The following is a 16,276-nucleotide window of genomic DNA, read 5'->3' on the forward strand; positions in this document are numbered from 1 at the left end:
TAGTGGTGTTTTGGGACATGTCACCAACTCATTTGAGCACCCATACGACAGCTCGAGAAGAGTGTTCATGCTCTCTGATGCACCACACCTCTTCAAGTGTATAAGAAACCGCCTTTACAGCAAGATGTTCCATATCGATAAAAAATTTGTATCTTGGTCATGCTACGATGCTCTTTATGTAGCAGATGTGAAGCATGCAGCTGATGCAAGGGTGTGCTCGAAGCTTACATACAGCCACATCAACCCATCAAACATGCTGAAAATGAGAGTGAAACTTGCAACCCAGCTGTTTAGCGAGTCCGTCACCAGGGGGCTTCAATTTTACTCCAAGCGGGGAGCACCCCGTTTGCATGACGTGGAGCCAACTGTGCACTTCACTTTGCTTATGAATAATCTATATTTGACGCATTAAATCGTCGATTTAAAGCTGAGGGCGTGCGATCGACAAGGTGGAAATGACTTCCAAGTCATTGAAGACTCCATGCGGTGGCTTGACTCATGGGAACAGGAAGTAATCAATGGGGACGTTCACAAGGACTTTTTCCTGACTCCGTCGACTGCACAAGGCCTCAGAGTGACAATGAAGTCAGACGGTGAGCTGTCGGATTACCTCTTGACAGAATGTAACTTTGGATACGTGTTAACGGCCAAAATGAATCAAGATCGCCTGGAATGTTTTTTCGGAACAATTCGGCAAGCGGGAGGACAGAACAAACATCCAACATTTCCCACATTTATGCAGCTATATCGCACGCTTTCTGTCTATACCCTGCTGAAACCTCCCAAAATTCGGAAACTGCTCTGTAACCACTGAAGGGCAGTGCCCATACATTTCTTTTGCTGATGTAAAAGAAGTTTTCCAGGTTGGTATGCAGCAAACGTGCCGACTAGACAGCCTGAAGAAGAGACTTGATGGGCTCATCGAAGATGGAACCTGGGAGTGCGAAGATGTCTTTGAGCATGACTACAAGCGTGCTGAAGTTGTGGATTGCATCATTTATTATGTTACCGGTTACCTGTGCAGAAAGATTGGCAACAAAACGACTTGCATGCTTTGCAAGAAGGGACTGGTTAGCTGGCAAGGGTTTTACGACATGCCAGAAGCGGAGCTGGTCAACTGCAAAACTCGTCGAAAGTTAAGCCATCCAAATGTCAATATCTACTACCTACTGATGGCCACAGAGAAACAGTTTGCCAAGGCTGTACGTTGTACAGCTTAACACTTATGATCTAACATGCATTGCATGTACTGGGGCAAGTTTAAAGATAAGTACTTAACTGAGTTGTATCTGCCCCTCTTCAATTTTCGCCTTTATATTTAACTGATGCTGCTTCACTTGGTAAATTGCATCAAACATTTACTGAAAGCAACTCTCAACAGTCGGGAAGAGGCCTCAGTAGGCACTATCTGGAGGTGTGCATCCTTTACTTCACTGCCACTTTACAATATTTTGTCCCTTCTAGGAACCTAACTATCTCTGACCCCAGTGTGATGGCATGCCGGCAAATTATGAAGAGGGACTAAAATAACAAAAATTTCTACTCTGTTTTGGTTCAAGTGTTGGTATCCCTCCTTTCATCTCTTCTACAGACCTGCATGAAAGTATCTCTGACACCAGTGTGAGGGCATGTCTGAGAGTCACGAGAAAGAAATAAAATAGCGAAAATTTGTACTCTGTTTTGTTTCAAGTGTCGGTATTTCTCCTCTCGTACCTTCTACGTGCCCGCATGAAACTATCTCCGACCCCAGTGTGATGGCATGTCTGCAAGTCACGAAGAAGGAATAAAATAGCAAAAGTTTTTACTCTGTTTTGGTTCAAGTGTCGGTATTTCTCCTCTCGTACCTTCTACGTGCCCGCATGAACCGACCCCAGTGTGATGGCATGTCTGCAAGTCACGAAGAAGGAATAAAATAGCAAAAATTTTTACTCTGTTTTGGTTCAAGTGTCGGTATTTCTCCTCTCGTATCTTCTACGTGCCCGCATGAAACTATCTCCGACCCCAGCGTGATGGCATGTCTGCAAGTCACGAAGAAGGAATAAAACAGCAAAAATTTTTACTCTGTTTTGGTTCAAGTGTCGGTGTTTCTCCTCTCGTATCTTCTACGTGCCCGCATGAAACTATCTCCGACCGCAGTGTGATGGCATGTCTGCAAGTCACGAAGAAGGAATAAAATAGCAAAAATTTTTACTCTGTTTTGGTTCAAGTGTTGGTATTCCTTTATACAGCTCCTGTATGATGTTACGCGACGGAAAGTGAGCGAAAACACCTTCAGGATCCCGTTGAAGACAAAGATGTTGATGACGCTTTGGCTCCTTGGCAACCAGGAGTCTTACAGGGGTGTTGCTGATCGCTTCGGTGTGAATAAAGGCACATTATTCTTTGTCGTGGAGCAGATGATCTGTCTTTGGACAGATTGTGCCCAAGGAGAGGTTGTCTGGCCCACTGACATTGATGGGGTCGAAAGAAGCTTCAGGGCACGCTGGAGATTTCCAGGTGTAGTTGGTGCTGTGGATGGGTGCCACATAAACATTAAAGCACCAAAAGATGACCAATCTGCCTTCTACAACAGGCATGACGTGCACTCAGTTATCTTGCAAGCCTGTTGTGATCAAGACATGTGTTTCTCACACATCTGTGTAGGGAAACCAAGCAGGATGCACGATGGCCGTGTGTACGCCATGTCTGGCCTCGAGGACTTTCTCGTCTGCCTTCCTGAAGACAAGCATGTTCTTGGTGACTCGGCATATCCACTGAAAATATTCCTTATGAAACCATATAGAGATGATGGCAGACTTACTCCCCAGCAAGTAAAATTCAATAACATACTGAGCGCAGCACGCTCGGTCATTGAAAGGGCCTTCGGGCGCCTAAAGGGGAAGTTCCGGCGCCTGAAGTTCCTCGACATGGGTCGTGACGATCTAATCCCAAAAATGGTATGTGCGGCATGCATGCTACACAATTTCATTCTGAAACACCCAGCTGGCTTTGATGACGACAAGGACGACGAAAACCCTCGTCGGCCGCCAAGGGTGCACAACGAGGAAATTGAGCCCTCCGCTGCTCAGAAAAGAGATGCGATTTGCTCACGGCTGTGAACAAATTTTTATCCATGTACTTCATATTAATAGTTGATTACACTTGTGTTTCTATCCAAGTACACGGGTTATCGATGTTGGCAAAAAAATGTATACAGTATTGCACTTGGTTAGTCCAGAAAAAATTAAATGTGCACCATGTTCTTGAAGCACACCTACTCACTTTTGAGAGCTTCCTTACAGCAAATTCAGGGATATGCTTGCATGATGTACCTTCCTGCTCAACAAAACATCCTGTGCTGTGCATGAGATCTTGCTGTCAGCGTGTAGTTAAATAATATAAAATTACACCTCAGTGTTACCGTTGCATCATTGTCATCATCACCATGATGGAACTGGGCCAGAAATAGGCTGCTGATGAAAGGCATTGCAATAAGAATGACAGTTAACTAAAATGTTTCCACAAACCAAAACAAAAAAGCATGCTTCTTTCATTCAGTTGCAAATTCATAACCAAAGCTATCAACATTTGAAATTAAAGGTTGAACTGTATGTAAGCAATTTAGCGAGCGACGATTAAAGTATACACATCAGCTATTAACAGTTTTGCGAAGAGACGTTTCTCTAGATAACGCGTGCGAAAACACAATCTCGTTCCTCGCCTTCTTTTTCGTGCTTCCAGATCTATCGCACAAGCTAGTGTGTGAGCTAGCAAGTTGTATGTTCTATTTCCTATGGTTGGGATCGCCAAGACGCGAGATTTCCGTCACTTTTCGACCTGCTTGTGTTGTAGGGAAAAATGCACGCTATAAACTGTTCCGTTATGTCAATCGCCGAGTCAAGGTCCGACATATATTGCAGAGGATAATTTCATCTTATGAGTAGTTCATTTGGGGGGCCATTTTAAAACCCAATGAAATGTTGATCCTGCATTCATGCTTATGCTCAAGCCCCCATTTAATGGAGGCTTGAGCACTTTGAGAGCTGTGGGAATACCATACTTTCCTTCTAATGCTTAATGACAGTGTTCCCCTAGCTATCTCCCTCCCCAGGAGACTGCATGTCCTCTAAAAGTGTTATTAATAAAACCATATAGGGATGATGGTTGACTCGTTCGCCAGCAGTTGATATTTAATACCAGTCCTAGCGCAGCACCCTCAGTTATCGAGGGTGCCTTTAGATGACTAAACGGAAAGTTCGGGCGCATGAGGTACCTAGACATGGGCGGGGATAGCCTAATCTTAAAAATGGTGCATGTGTCATGCATGTGTGTCATGCCGTGTATGTCGCACAAGTTTATCCTCAAGCACCCAGCTAGCTTTGATGACGGCAAAGGTGACAGAAGCCCTAATCAGCCAGCCAGGGTGCATGATGATGAAATTGATCCATTTGCTGCTGAGAAGAAAGATGCAATTTGTTCAGAGTTCGACTTTTTAAATTGTTTTTAATCCATGTATTTCAAAACATGTTTCATAACACTGACCAATGTACTTGAGTACATAAGTTTTTTAATCCATGTGTTTTATAACATATTTCATAATACTGACCATTGTACTTGAGTATGTAAGTTCTGAATAAATGCTTGTAAATAAAGTATTGCACTTCATCACTACAGGATTGCACTTCACCATTCCAGAAAAATGAGTATCACAGTGAACTTGCTGCAGGATAAATTATGGATGTATGCAAGGTGCTCATTGTTTTATAAAACTACCAACCTTAAGGCATCACAAACCCTTAGCATGCGTTCATGCCTTTCACTCGCACGCTTACTGTTGGGAGCTTCCGTGTTGGCTGTTCACTAAACGTTTCAGCAGTTTTAGCTTGAGACGCTGCATTTTTAGCTGCTGGTTGTACCGTCTCCGGTCTTCGATTTCCCACTCCTCCATCTTCTGTAGCATTTCGCTCAGCATCGTCACTGGTCTGCGCCTCTTCTGCTTGTTTTCGTTGTCGCCCCCTGCCTCACCTTGTGTGTTGCCCCTGCTCACTGGAACTGGAACTGGGGCTGGGGGAGGCTGCACAGCTGCAGATGTCGAGGCACCTGAATCTGAGAACACACATTTATGCCATCATTAGGGAGACAGATACCAAAGCTGTTCAAGCCCACTAGAATCTCCTAAAAACACTATGGAATAATTTAAAGGAGGATCTTGAACCTTCACCAGAGGCTTATTGCATGACTTGAAGGGGTGCTCAGCAAGATTTTAGTAGCAACACATACTAACTATGACAATAATAATTCCTGGATAACGGGAACAAAGGGGGCACAGGACAAACAAATCTGTAACACAGCTAGGTGACTGGTGCACGACCGAAAAAATCAGCCTGGTCCTGGTTGCGCGTTAAAGATTTGTTTTTGTACTTTGTTCCCCTTCTCCAGGAATTATTATTGTCATTTTTGTCCAGCTCGCTTGCATCTTTGCATTCAATTGCATTATCATCATAACCTTAACATGCAGGCCGTTCATTTTGTTGATGTTAGACTGGTGGCAGCTGCAGCATGATAAAACTTGTTTGCTTTACTGACGCAAAACTCCTAGGTAGCTCGGTTGGTGAAGCGCTCCACTGGAAACGGAGAGGTCCCTGGTTCGATAACAGGACCAGGCAGATTTTTTTTGATCGCGCACCAGTCACCTATCTGTGTTTGGAGATTTGTGTTTGTCCTTTGCCCCTTTGTTCCCCTCTCCAAGGATTATTATTGTCATTCTTGTCCAGCTCGCTTGCACCTTTGCATTAATTGCATTATAATCACCTGAATATGCTGGCTTTTCTTACCCAGTATGCTATTTATATCTCTAATTTCAGTAAAGCTGTTCTTAATGGCAAATATTAACTTGGCTTGGGAACAAGTTCTACTGTCCATAGAGTGAGCTTGTGCCTGCTGCGACGTCACTTTTTCAGTATGCCAAGAGTGTTTCAGTTGAAAAAAAAAAAAAAATGTGAGGACCAAAATTGAAAATTTAATAGAATTATTAAACAGTTATTCTGACGAAAAACTTGAGTTGCCAGTTTAGCCTACACTTTGGCATGCCGAGTCAACTGCGAGTCCAATTAATGACCCTGACAATTAATGAACAATGGGACTACCCCTTTAAAAAGGACCATCAACAATACTGTCTGAATATTACACACTTGACACAAGCACACTGACAAAAGCAAGATGCAGGTATACTCTCATGCAATGACAGTGAATTGGAAGTTTCTTTTGCAGTGTAATTTCAAGGATAGAGGCAGACTATTTCTTTCACTATCTCCTTTGTAGAGCCTGTTAGCATTGTAAAGTGAATCACCTTGGGCAAGAATGTTGCATGAGCATGACTAGCTCTCTTCATATCTACAAACCCAGGCTGACGGCAAACCTTACCTACGATGCTTGGTACTGGAGTGGGCGCAGGAGGTAGCGTAATAAATGGTGCAGTGAAGTCGCGACTTTCTCGGAGGGCCTCGTCCATTGCATCAAAAAACTCCCAGTCTCGGCGTCCCCTGCCACTTGCTCGTTTTTCTTGCTTCCTTTTGACATAGGTCCTTTTGAGCCCCTTCCACTTTGTTTCGCATTCCTCTGCAGTTCTTTGGATCCCCTTCTCAGCTAATTCTTCACTGATTTCCCGCCAGACATGTTTCTTCTTTTTTTTTGGGTTATTAAAGTCCACTTTGTGGGTAGTGTAGGCAACAATTAGGGCCAGCGTCTCCTCCCGCCTCCAGGCACCTGGTCCAGGCTCTTCACTGGGTTGTTCTAAACAAATGAAAAAAAATATAGAGATTATGAAGGGGAAACCAAAAAGAATCAGGAATATTTATATATATATATATACAGTGTTGTACAAGAATAATTTTCTAGTCTACTTAATCATATTTCTTCTTGCATCTTTACATAAACCATTTGCTGTGAGTGTACTTCAGCATTCTCATATTACTCACGTTCGCCAAGTTGAAGATCTTCCGGAGCATTCTCCTCATCCACTTCGGCACACTGCAAGTGTTCATCACTTGGCAGGAAAGCTGCAGTGTCATGACAATCAAGTTAGATCATCTGTATATGACTGTACAGAACACAAACAGCACGAACGAGCAATAGCTGGTTTTCCTATCTTTCAGAACTTGAAGGCTGCAATCAAAAGCGCTATAGTGCAGTGGGAAGTGCTGATTCGGGGCACCAACATAAGCGGGCAATTTAAATGCTGATCAAATACCTTGTCTTATATTCTGGGAAATGTGGATAAGGATCAGAAAGGGTCGACCACGTTACATACTGAAGCGCCTGGTTTAGCTTCTCGCGCGAGCACTTTTGTTCCCCTCAATCCTTTGGTAATCTAGGATCCAACCAGTGTTGGGAAGTACTTTAAGTACATTGTACTTAAAAGTACTACAAGCAGGTTTAGAAAACGTGTACTTTACTTGAAGTACATTCTCTGAGTATGTACTTCTACTCTTAAAAAATAATTGATGCTCTCAGCTTACCCTTGGGGCAATGTATTCCTCAATAAGACAAATCTCCACACGGCCAAGGGTTCGCGGATCTCGTCTCAGTAGCTCGTAACAGTGGTTCGATTTTGGTCAAGGTGAGAGCGAGCTTTCTCTGCTGTCGATTGGACGTGGTGTCACAGTATATACACAAATGGCAAGGGGTCTCGCGCTGATGTGCTAGTCTTGAGCCAATTTCTTTATCCACCGGTGAATTTCAGCGTGCACTGGAGCAAAACAAGTTAAGCACGGGTTGTCAAAATCGCTTCGAACAGATCCCAAACCTCGCCGCCGCAGACGATCAACTTTTTGTCGGTCATTTAGCAGACTACGTACGGTGACTTGTTTCATTTCCGTCTGCAGATGACGCTTCGCAGCACAAAAAATCTTTTCTTCGCACGCGCTAGCAGACGAATTCGTCTGCTAGCGCGTGCGAAATATGAAACGTACAGCTGGCTCCGCGAGAGGTGAATTAGATCTCGCGGTGACCAAAACCGAACCCCGGGAAATGGAACGAAATCGTTCTACTTACCATATTCGGTGCCGTCTATCATGTAAAAAACATGCTCCATTCCTTGGCTCATCTTGAAAGATCTCGGAGGTACGAGTAAGGGATTTGTAGGAGAAGGAGATGACGAGACAACCCGATCAGTTTCCTTTCTGTGGTTTCAGTTTCTGCAGAATCCCGCCGTTTCGCCGGGTTTCGCTTTTGTCGCTGTTATATTAGTTTATTGCAATATTCTCGTCGTCTCCGCCAGTCGGCGCGCTAATTTTCATTTTGCCAAATGCACGTAGTCGAAACTAGTCGAAGCAAGCCAAAACCCCCAAACCCAAACCGAAACGAGCATAACGGTAGTGACGTCACGGAGCGCGAAGAGGTCACTCGCACTCCGAAAAATACTAGGTGCACGAAGAGCGCGCTCGAGTGTCAGTCCCCGGCGGCGCTCCTGTCCGTTTAGTGAACGGAGCGCCATACTCTCGCGCTCCGGAGTGCGGACTTAACGCGCCCAATTTTGCCCGCCGAGCCTGGCGGCCGCAGACGGGCGGACTGGAGGGGGGCGCCACTAACTTGTTACACTCCTCCAAGAGGTACCCGGACCTTGTGCCGCTCGTCCCCGCCGCGTTCTCTTGCGACGACCACCCTGGCCGCGGGCTTGGCTGGAACCCGGGCTTGAACCAGGCTGCTGCTGCTGCTGCTGGCCGCCGCTCGTCCTCCCCCCTCGGCAGACACGTGCGAGGTGCCCAGTTCTCCCGCACGTAAAGCACTGTGCTTGGACGAACTGGCACCGTGAGGGGGAGCGGTGCCTGCAGCCGCTGCGGTGCTGCCCACTCCCCCTCATGGTGCCAGTTCGTCCATGCACAATGCTTTACGTGCGGGAGAACTGGGCACCTCGCACGTGTCTGCCGAGGGGGGAGGACGAGCGGCGGCCAGCAGCAGCAGCAGCAGCCTGGTTCAAGCCCGGGTTCCAGCCAAGCCCGCGGCCAGGGTGGTCGTCGCAAGAGAACGCGGCGGGGACGAGCGGCACAAGGTCCGGGTACCTCTTCAACCAGGGTCCACGTCGTGGCCGAGGACCCGCAGATTTTCGACGTGTGGCAGACGAGTAAGCCTCCATCGTCCGTGCCACGTTACTTGGTGTCCGTCGAAATCTGCGGCCGCCCCATCACCATGGAGCTGGACACAGGGGCCAGCGTGTCGGTCATGCCCGGGAAGCTGTTCAAGCGGACCTTTCCCGGCGTGTCCATCGAGGTGTCTGACGTCATGCTGCGCAGCTACTCCGGGCAGCTTTCCCAGGTCCAGGGTCGGGCCCAAGTCAGCGTTCGCCTTGGCGACAGGGAGGCAATCCTTCCCCTTTACTTAACCAAGGGGTCGTCGCCGACGCTGCTGGGCCGGAACTGGATTCACTCGCTGGGTGTTCGGCTGCCGGAGTACCAAGAAGCTGCGCTGCACGTGGTGAAGGACGTCCCGAGCCTCCTGACCGACTTCCAGTCCCTGTTCCAGCCAGGGGTGGGCACCTTCGCCGGCACGACGGTCGCCAACAACAGCACCAGTAGCGGCCAGCGGAGCACCACCCACCCCGGAGGCGACAAGCGTCGCCACTCCTGTGGCACCAGTGCCACTTACAAATCCGGTCCCTGCAGCTCCACCGGGTGGAGCGCAACCGGTTCAGGCAGCGCCCGGCGTTGCCACACCTGGCCCGTCGACACCAGTACCCAGGCGGAGTGCACGGCAGCGGAGGCAACCTGACCGCTACTCGCCGGGGTGACCTTCATCGTCGACAGGCCGGGACTTTGCATGACCAGACACCGAGATGGTGTCGGCCGTGTGTGTTTATTCGTGTATTTTGTTTTTAGGAAAAACAAACTGGGGGGGAGGAGTGTAACAAGTTAGTGGTGCCCCCCTCCAGTCCGCCCATCTGCGGCCGCCAGGCTCGGCGGGCAACATTGTTCACCGCACCAATAAACGCCGTTGAGCGCACGCGCTCCGGCCAGACATCGTCCACCCTCACAACCAGGCTGCGTGTCGTCTCTTCTCGGCGGGTGCTTCGGCCCCCTTCGTCCACGTTCGAGAAAGATCGTGACACGTGTCTCCTGAAGGGCCAAGACCACCGGCTCCCAAGCGGCGTGCCAGGTCTAGCGCCCAGCACATCCGGACGCGAGAGGAATCCGAGCTCCTGAGGGTACTCGGACAAACTTCGAGCGCAATGGCAAATTCATGCACAAGGCCACACATGGACAGCAGTAATCCTGCCATCATGGTATTTGCACTGAGCATCAGCCATGAATTAGCATTGGTGACTCAGCACCTGCAGGCTTCAGCAAAGTTTGAAATACATAAAATAATTTATAAATTTCAGCAACAAGGTTACTTTGACGAGTGTGAGCACTAGGTTGGCAACTGTATAGGTTCACAATTTCTTTCATTCGAGTCTTTTATATGTTTGTTTGCAATTTCATATAGCATTTACTTTTGGCACAGTCATGGAAAAATACCTGCTGCCAAACCGTGGTTTCATTTCACCTTCATTCTATAACCTTTAGTTACATTCATACTTGACAATAGAAGCGTTAACTATTACCTCAAAGTTTTGGAAGAAAACAGCAGGAATGACACTTCTAATAGGGTATGATGTGCACAGGCACAGAACAAGGTTTTCTGTTACAGTGTTATAAGACCACACTTTTTAATACAATAAAAAAGTGTGAAAGTAAACTGACACTAGCTCAGGTCTAAAATGGCCGCTCTGCTACCTAGGAGAACTAAAGATGTTTGACTCGCGCAAATAGGACCCTTCTTTTTTATTTGGCATGCTTTTTTATCTGTTGAGATAGTTGGTCCTTGTGTCCGAGTAGCACACCAATATCATCCAAATGTGGTTAACAGCAACATCTACCTCTAACGGCAAATGTGGCTCTTAACGACACTGTTCAGAAACAAGGACCAACTATCTCAATATATAAAATAAGCATACCAAACAAACGAGGTTCCCTTTCGCGTGACCTGAACATGTTAATACCCCTGTCGGACGGCATTTTAAAGATCCTTTTCACTAAGCTCCTTTTTAAAATCGAAGAACCAGCGCACGCCGTAGAGCACGTGCGCACTCAACATCGTGAGCAGATTAGCCGATTTTATAAAGGAGCCTAGTGAAAAGGATCTTTAGAACGCCATCTGACAAAGGGTGGAAGTAAACACAGGCTGTGCCGTAAACACCTAGCCTGTGTTTACTTCCACCCTGTGTCATTTTATAAAAGAATATGGTCTGGACACTGCATTACAAAACTTTGTTCTTTGCCTATGCACATCCTTCCTGAGCAGAAGTGAAGGCTGTGTTGCTTTTATCACAAATGAAACCTTCAGTTCAACATTCCCCTGGTTTGTCCAGTCACTACTTTGTTCATGTTTTAAGCTGTTCTCACAATAACTTGTACCTACTGGATGCTCCCTCAGTATATGTTAGGCATATTTTAAATAAGAGGAACACAAAAGACAAATTCATAAGTGTTTGTGAATTTTTTTTTTGTATGAGCGCTTGTTAAGTTACAACTTGTGTTCCAGAAATCTTCTGTCCAGGTGCATAATATGTTGCCAGGTTTGAACACAGCTAAGGTGTGTGCAATATGACAAAGACTTCAATGAACAAGCAAGACACCACTGATGTAAAAGTGTGCAATATGTTAAGTGCAGGTTTTTGATTATGTTTGCAGTGTTCAACAGCAAAGTATTATTTAGAGTTGCATCATTTTACTGTGATAAATACTGTGACCTTGCATATTCCACATGTGCCTTTGAATAAATTACCTGTACTGCACTGCTCCAAAGGAATTGCAAGTTATCTAACTGCAAGTTTATTTCCCGCAATTTTACATGGCAAATATATACAGGCAAATCCAAAAGCATTTCACAAAGAAAACAAATTGCACAAAACAAGGGCTGAAACACACTCAAATCTCTGTTGTGCCTTCCTTCCAAAGGTTTTGTGAATGCCGCCTCACAATTACACATTACAGTCCTAACAATCTACCTACCGTATTTACTCGCATAATGAACACGGTTGTTTTCCCGAAAAATTGACACATATTTGGGGGGCAGCGTTCCTTACACAGGGTAAAATTTTTGCATTTACACAATTCGTTCAAATGTTATTTTAGGTACTAATATGACATGGCAGGATCCTGTGGCACGTCTTTACTGATGGAGGCACACCCATGGCTGGTCATGAGCGCACCACAGTCCAACCTCTTTAAATAGCAAACCGTTTTTAGGGCGCTTTTGGCACGCCTTTTGCCGAAAAGGAAGCGCCCTACGAAGCTCACTGAGCACGGAGAGCGACGCAACCGTTCTTAGGCCTATCCACTTTCACAATACACTGTCCGAAAGTGGATAACAGACGATGGCGTTTTTGTTGACATCAGTGCATCAGATAGACGAAGCATGTCCGGGGCTGGGCAATTCCTCAACCCCAGCATCACTACGCATGCCCACTGCTCGGTTTCACGGTTGATCACTTCTGCAACCACGCACTGCAGCCATTACAAGAGCGGCTTGGCTTTGCTTAACTTGGCGTGGCCTCTTGGTGGCAAAAGAAAATTGGCGGGCTTTGGTGGATAGCCGGCTAAGTCGGACGCAGTTCAAGACAAGTGCTGCCGGGAAACTATACCCAAGTGTGGGTCAAGACAGAGGTCTATTGCCACCCAAGGTTAGCCCTTGCCGCCAAAGAGGGGTGAAAAAGGAGTAAGAGAAATGAGAGAGAAATAAAAGAAGCAGGAAAGGTAAAGGTAAAAGATTGGAGGGGATAGTAGAAGAAAAGGCGACTAGACAGAATCATCCTGGCCGGGCCTTACCAGGGCTCCCGTCTACAGGAAGCAGGGGCTAAAGTGGTGTGTTGCCTCGCCCGGGGGGCCCCGAAGGGTCCAAACCTACCCCGGGCTCGGCTCAACCATCAGGATGCCCTTTTCCCTGGACACGGGCTCGCCACGCACAGCTAGACGTGGGCGGGTCCTACCCAGTTTTTACTCAGGGTGGTAATGTTGCCAATGTGGCTGGGGTCCATGGTGACGCTACTCACCAAGCACCTAGCACATAATGTGCAGGTGCCCCCTGCGAGGCGCGGGGTCCGTGGAGACTCCACTCTCCAAACACCTGTTTTCACAGGTGCCCTCTGCGGGGAGCACTTAGTGCGAGAAACTCGCAACTACTTTGCACACAGCAGCTGCCGGCAAGATAGTTATAAGAAACTTCATGCCAGCATGTCGGTGGACGATGAAAGTGTAGAGCCACCGCCCAAGTTTTTATCACTTTCGCAGACAAGGTGGCTTGCTATTGCAGACTGCATCGAAAGAATTTTGGAGCAATATCAGGCCCTCCAAGAGTTTTTTTGAGAAAGCAGAACAAAGCAGGTTACAACGTGCGCAGTTTGCGAGAGATGTATCGGGACAGAAAAAATCATGCCTACCTTGTGTTCCTTGCCTCAGTTCTCCGTAGCGTCAGACGGGTGAACAAAATGTTCCAGACCAACGCGCCCGACACATTGGTTGTCTTTCAAGAGCTAGAAAACTTCTATTTGGAAGTCCTAAGACGAATTTTGCACCCATCAGTCTTGAGGCACAACACAACGGAAAGCCTGCTGTCTCTAGACCTGGTGAAGATGAGGTCTATCTTTTTGCAACCAGAGACGGCGGATCTGGGCGACGTCTTCAGGGAGAAACTTTCTCTAGTCTCTACTGAAGACCAAGGGGTCGTGAGGGATCGCTGCTTCCAGTTCTTGAGGCAGATGGCGATACAACTCCAGCAGCGGCTTCCAAATGCCTCGTCTACACTTCGGAGGCTGCACGCCATCAATCCTGATAATGTAGAGAGTGCGAAGAGCCGTGAAGGCATACTGAAACTGCCGCTGCATTTTTTTTAAATGTTCCTCCATCGAGCTGGAGTCGGAAATACGGCAACTGCAAACTGTTATCGGTGCATTTGATCGCACATCATGTTTGAGTTTCTGGCATGCAGCGGCATTGTACAAGGACACTTGCGGCGAATGCCCTTTTCCACACCTGGCGCGAGGTGCATTGAAAATTTTGTCTCTTCCAGTTCCTAATGCTGATGCTGAGCGCGTGTTCTCTTGTATAAACCTGACAAAAACAGAGATCCGCAACAAAATGAAGCTGAACCTACTCATGGCGATCCTACGAGTCAAGTTTGGTCTACAGCTTCAGGGAAAAACAACTGCGACATTTAACATCCCAACTGAGTTGTTGACTAGAATGTGTCAAAATTACTCTGGCAAGAACACTATCTATTCTAGATAAACTATGTACAGGCCCACCGAACATTTAATAATTTATTTATTTGCGACACACCTGTGACAAAGCAAAGGTGCCAAACTTTTTGTTGTATTTATTCTGTTCCCTGTGTTGATTCAAAATGCTATCCCTGATTGTTCGAATTTACTAATAAAAACAGCATTCATAATATTGCTTCTGTTCATTTTGGCTACAAATTTGGTGCTAAGATTAAATGGTATGGCTACTTTTAGCATGACTTTTGGCTTCTTTCAAAGTCTGCCCAACGGCAACCGTGCTACTGGCACCAATAGGTGTTTGTTTTTCTGGGAGCACATGTGTGGGATGCGAGTAGGAGGATGTGAAAATGTGATGTTTTCATCATGTTTAGGAACATTTGGCATTTCTTGTTTTAATCAATGTGTCCAAGAAAAGCCTGGGGGAACTGCAACAAGCTGGGGTTAACCCCCAACTCCGTCCCGTGGCAGCTGTGGTGAGCGCAATTTTTCTCTTTGTCCTCAGATTCCTGAAGCAAGTTCATAATATTTTCACGGTTAACCTTCTTTGCTAAAGTGTTCTTATAGCCAACTTTGCTTGTTCTACCTGCTTTTATGTTTGGAACTGTTGCCGCACGACCGCGTTAGGGAAAAAGTTCGCCGCCTCCTAAAGGAAGGACACGGCTAACACGTCTTCTGCTCGAAATTATCTTTGTAAAATGTAACGTTCAATCAACAGTTGTTCAGTTCGTCCAATCTGGTTCTACAACACAGGCGTGCTGCTCAGCACGAGCAGCATCTTGGCCCTACAGAACACCCTTCTGCATGAAGATAGGTATGCATTTGTACTTACTAGCCGCTTCACTCAAGACAGCTGAGAAAATCTGTTCTCTGTGGTAAGGGGAAAGAATCCCACTCCAACCCCATACCAGTGCAAGGCTGCTCTTCGGATCATCAGCGTGTCTCAATACTTGAAGGCACCAGCACACAGCAGCTACTCCATCGACGATGGGGCACCCTTCTTGGCAAACTACCGATCTTCCGTTCCTCAAGAGCTGCATGAGGTGGTGGCAGGCACGAGGAAAGCTCACCCAGATCAGGATCTCGTGATGCTAAGCACTGAGAAAGCATTTGTTTGTTGGTCAGCTTGTTGTTCAGCTTGCAGAAACGCTACAGTAGACCCAGGAAACAATGACAAAGCGGTGGGTTTAACGCTGTCAAAGTGTTTCAAGGAGGATGCCTTGACTGTTCACAGTAAGAAACTTGTTTCTCTTTACCATGTCTGCGAGACAGTGTTCCGCCGGAATGAAGATGTGCTTCATGAACCGAAAGGCCGCACCGACAACCTCGTTGAAAAAATTACAAAAGCAGCCGCAGCTGTTCACTTCCCAGACTGTCCTCCGTTCAAGACGCATTTGATTAGAAGGTTGGTTGTGATGCGGATTCGAATTTTCCTTAAGGAGTTAAGCAGGTGCCAGCATCAAAAACAAAAGAAGGCCTTGGAGGCAAGGAAGTTTGCTAGTGCTGCGACTGCTAGGAAGTAGATCTGTTTGTCTTCGTGCATCCCTGTAACGATGTAGATGGGAATTTTTTTATCAAACATTGTGGGGCAAATCGGAAGTACACAGCCATGTGCCTATGTTAGAATCAACATTTGACTACAAGAGAAACATGATCGCCTGTTTTATTTCCTTGTGTTTTTCTTATTCTACAGATCGTTTTTAATTCTGCCGAGCGACACCTTTACCTTTCAGGACGCTGAAAGGTGGGTTTGAATATTGTCACGGGTGGTGACCAATAAACAAGAAATAAACAGTAATAAATAAACGTTTAATGTGGCAAACTTGTGCCAAAAATAAAAGGGTACAAAAGATAATAACAGGGCGTCGCGGGCGTCGAAGTAGGCGCAGCAGCAGAGTAGAACGCTGGGGCCCAAACTGACTCTGCTCGCCTTGCGGAATCCCTATGCACCCACGTGGGTTTCCTCGAATCAGCCAATCGAACCTC

The 16,276-nt window shown here is 46.6% G+C and overlaps 2 protein-coding genes across 2 annotated transcripts; one reads left to right on the forward strand and one right to left on the reverse strand.

Moving 5' to 3' along the window:
- The first annotated feature begins 869 nt into the window (after window positions 1-869).
- LOC8039682 (putative nuclease HARBI1) lies at window positions 870-3,927 on the forward strand. The gene is made up of 2 exons (XM_042290320.1): window positions 870-1,202; window positions 2,229-3,927. The coding sequence occupies exons 1-2, from the start codon at window positions 870-872 to the stop codon at window positions 3,096-3,098; spliced, it is 1,203 nt and encodes a 400-aa protein (XP_042146254.1). The 3' UTR covers window positions 3,099-3,927.
- Window positions 3,928-4,773: 846 nt separating this feature from the next.
- On the reverse strand, window positions 4,774-8,155 carry LOC115319975 (trihelix transcription factor GT-4). The gene is made up of 4 exons (XM_040218317.3): window positions 8,032-8,155; window positions 6,957-7,037; window positions 6,403-6,771; window positions 4,774-5,085 (listed from the first exon to the last, which is right to left on the reverse strand). Exons 1-4 carry the CDS (start codon window positions 8,081-8,083, stop codon window positions 4,808-4,810), a joined length of 780 nt encoding a protein of 259 aa, XP_040074251.1. The 5' UTR covers window positions 8,084-8,155; the 3' UTR covers window positions 4,774-4,807.
- Window positions 8,156-16,276: the final 8,121 nt, after the last annotated feature.

Source organism: Ixodes scapularis, unplaced genomic scaffold, assembly GCF_016920785.2.
Source record: "Ixodes scapularis isolate PalLabHiFi unplaced genomic scaffold, ASM1692078v2 PGA_scaffold1__304_contigs__length_218370807, whole genome shotgun sequence".
Classification (NCBI taxonomy): Eukaryota; Metazoa; Arthropoda; class Arachnida; order Ixodida; family Ixodidae; genus Ixodes; species Ixodes scapularis.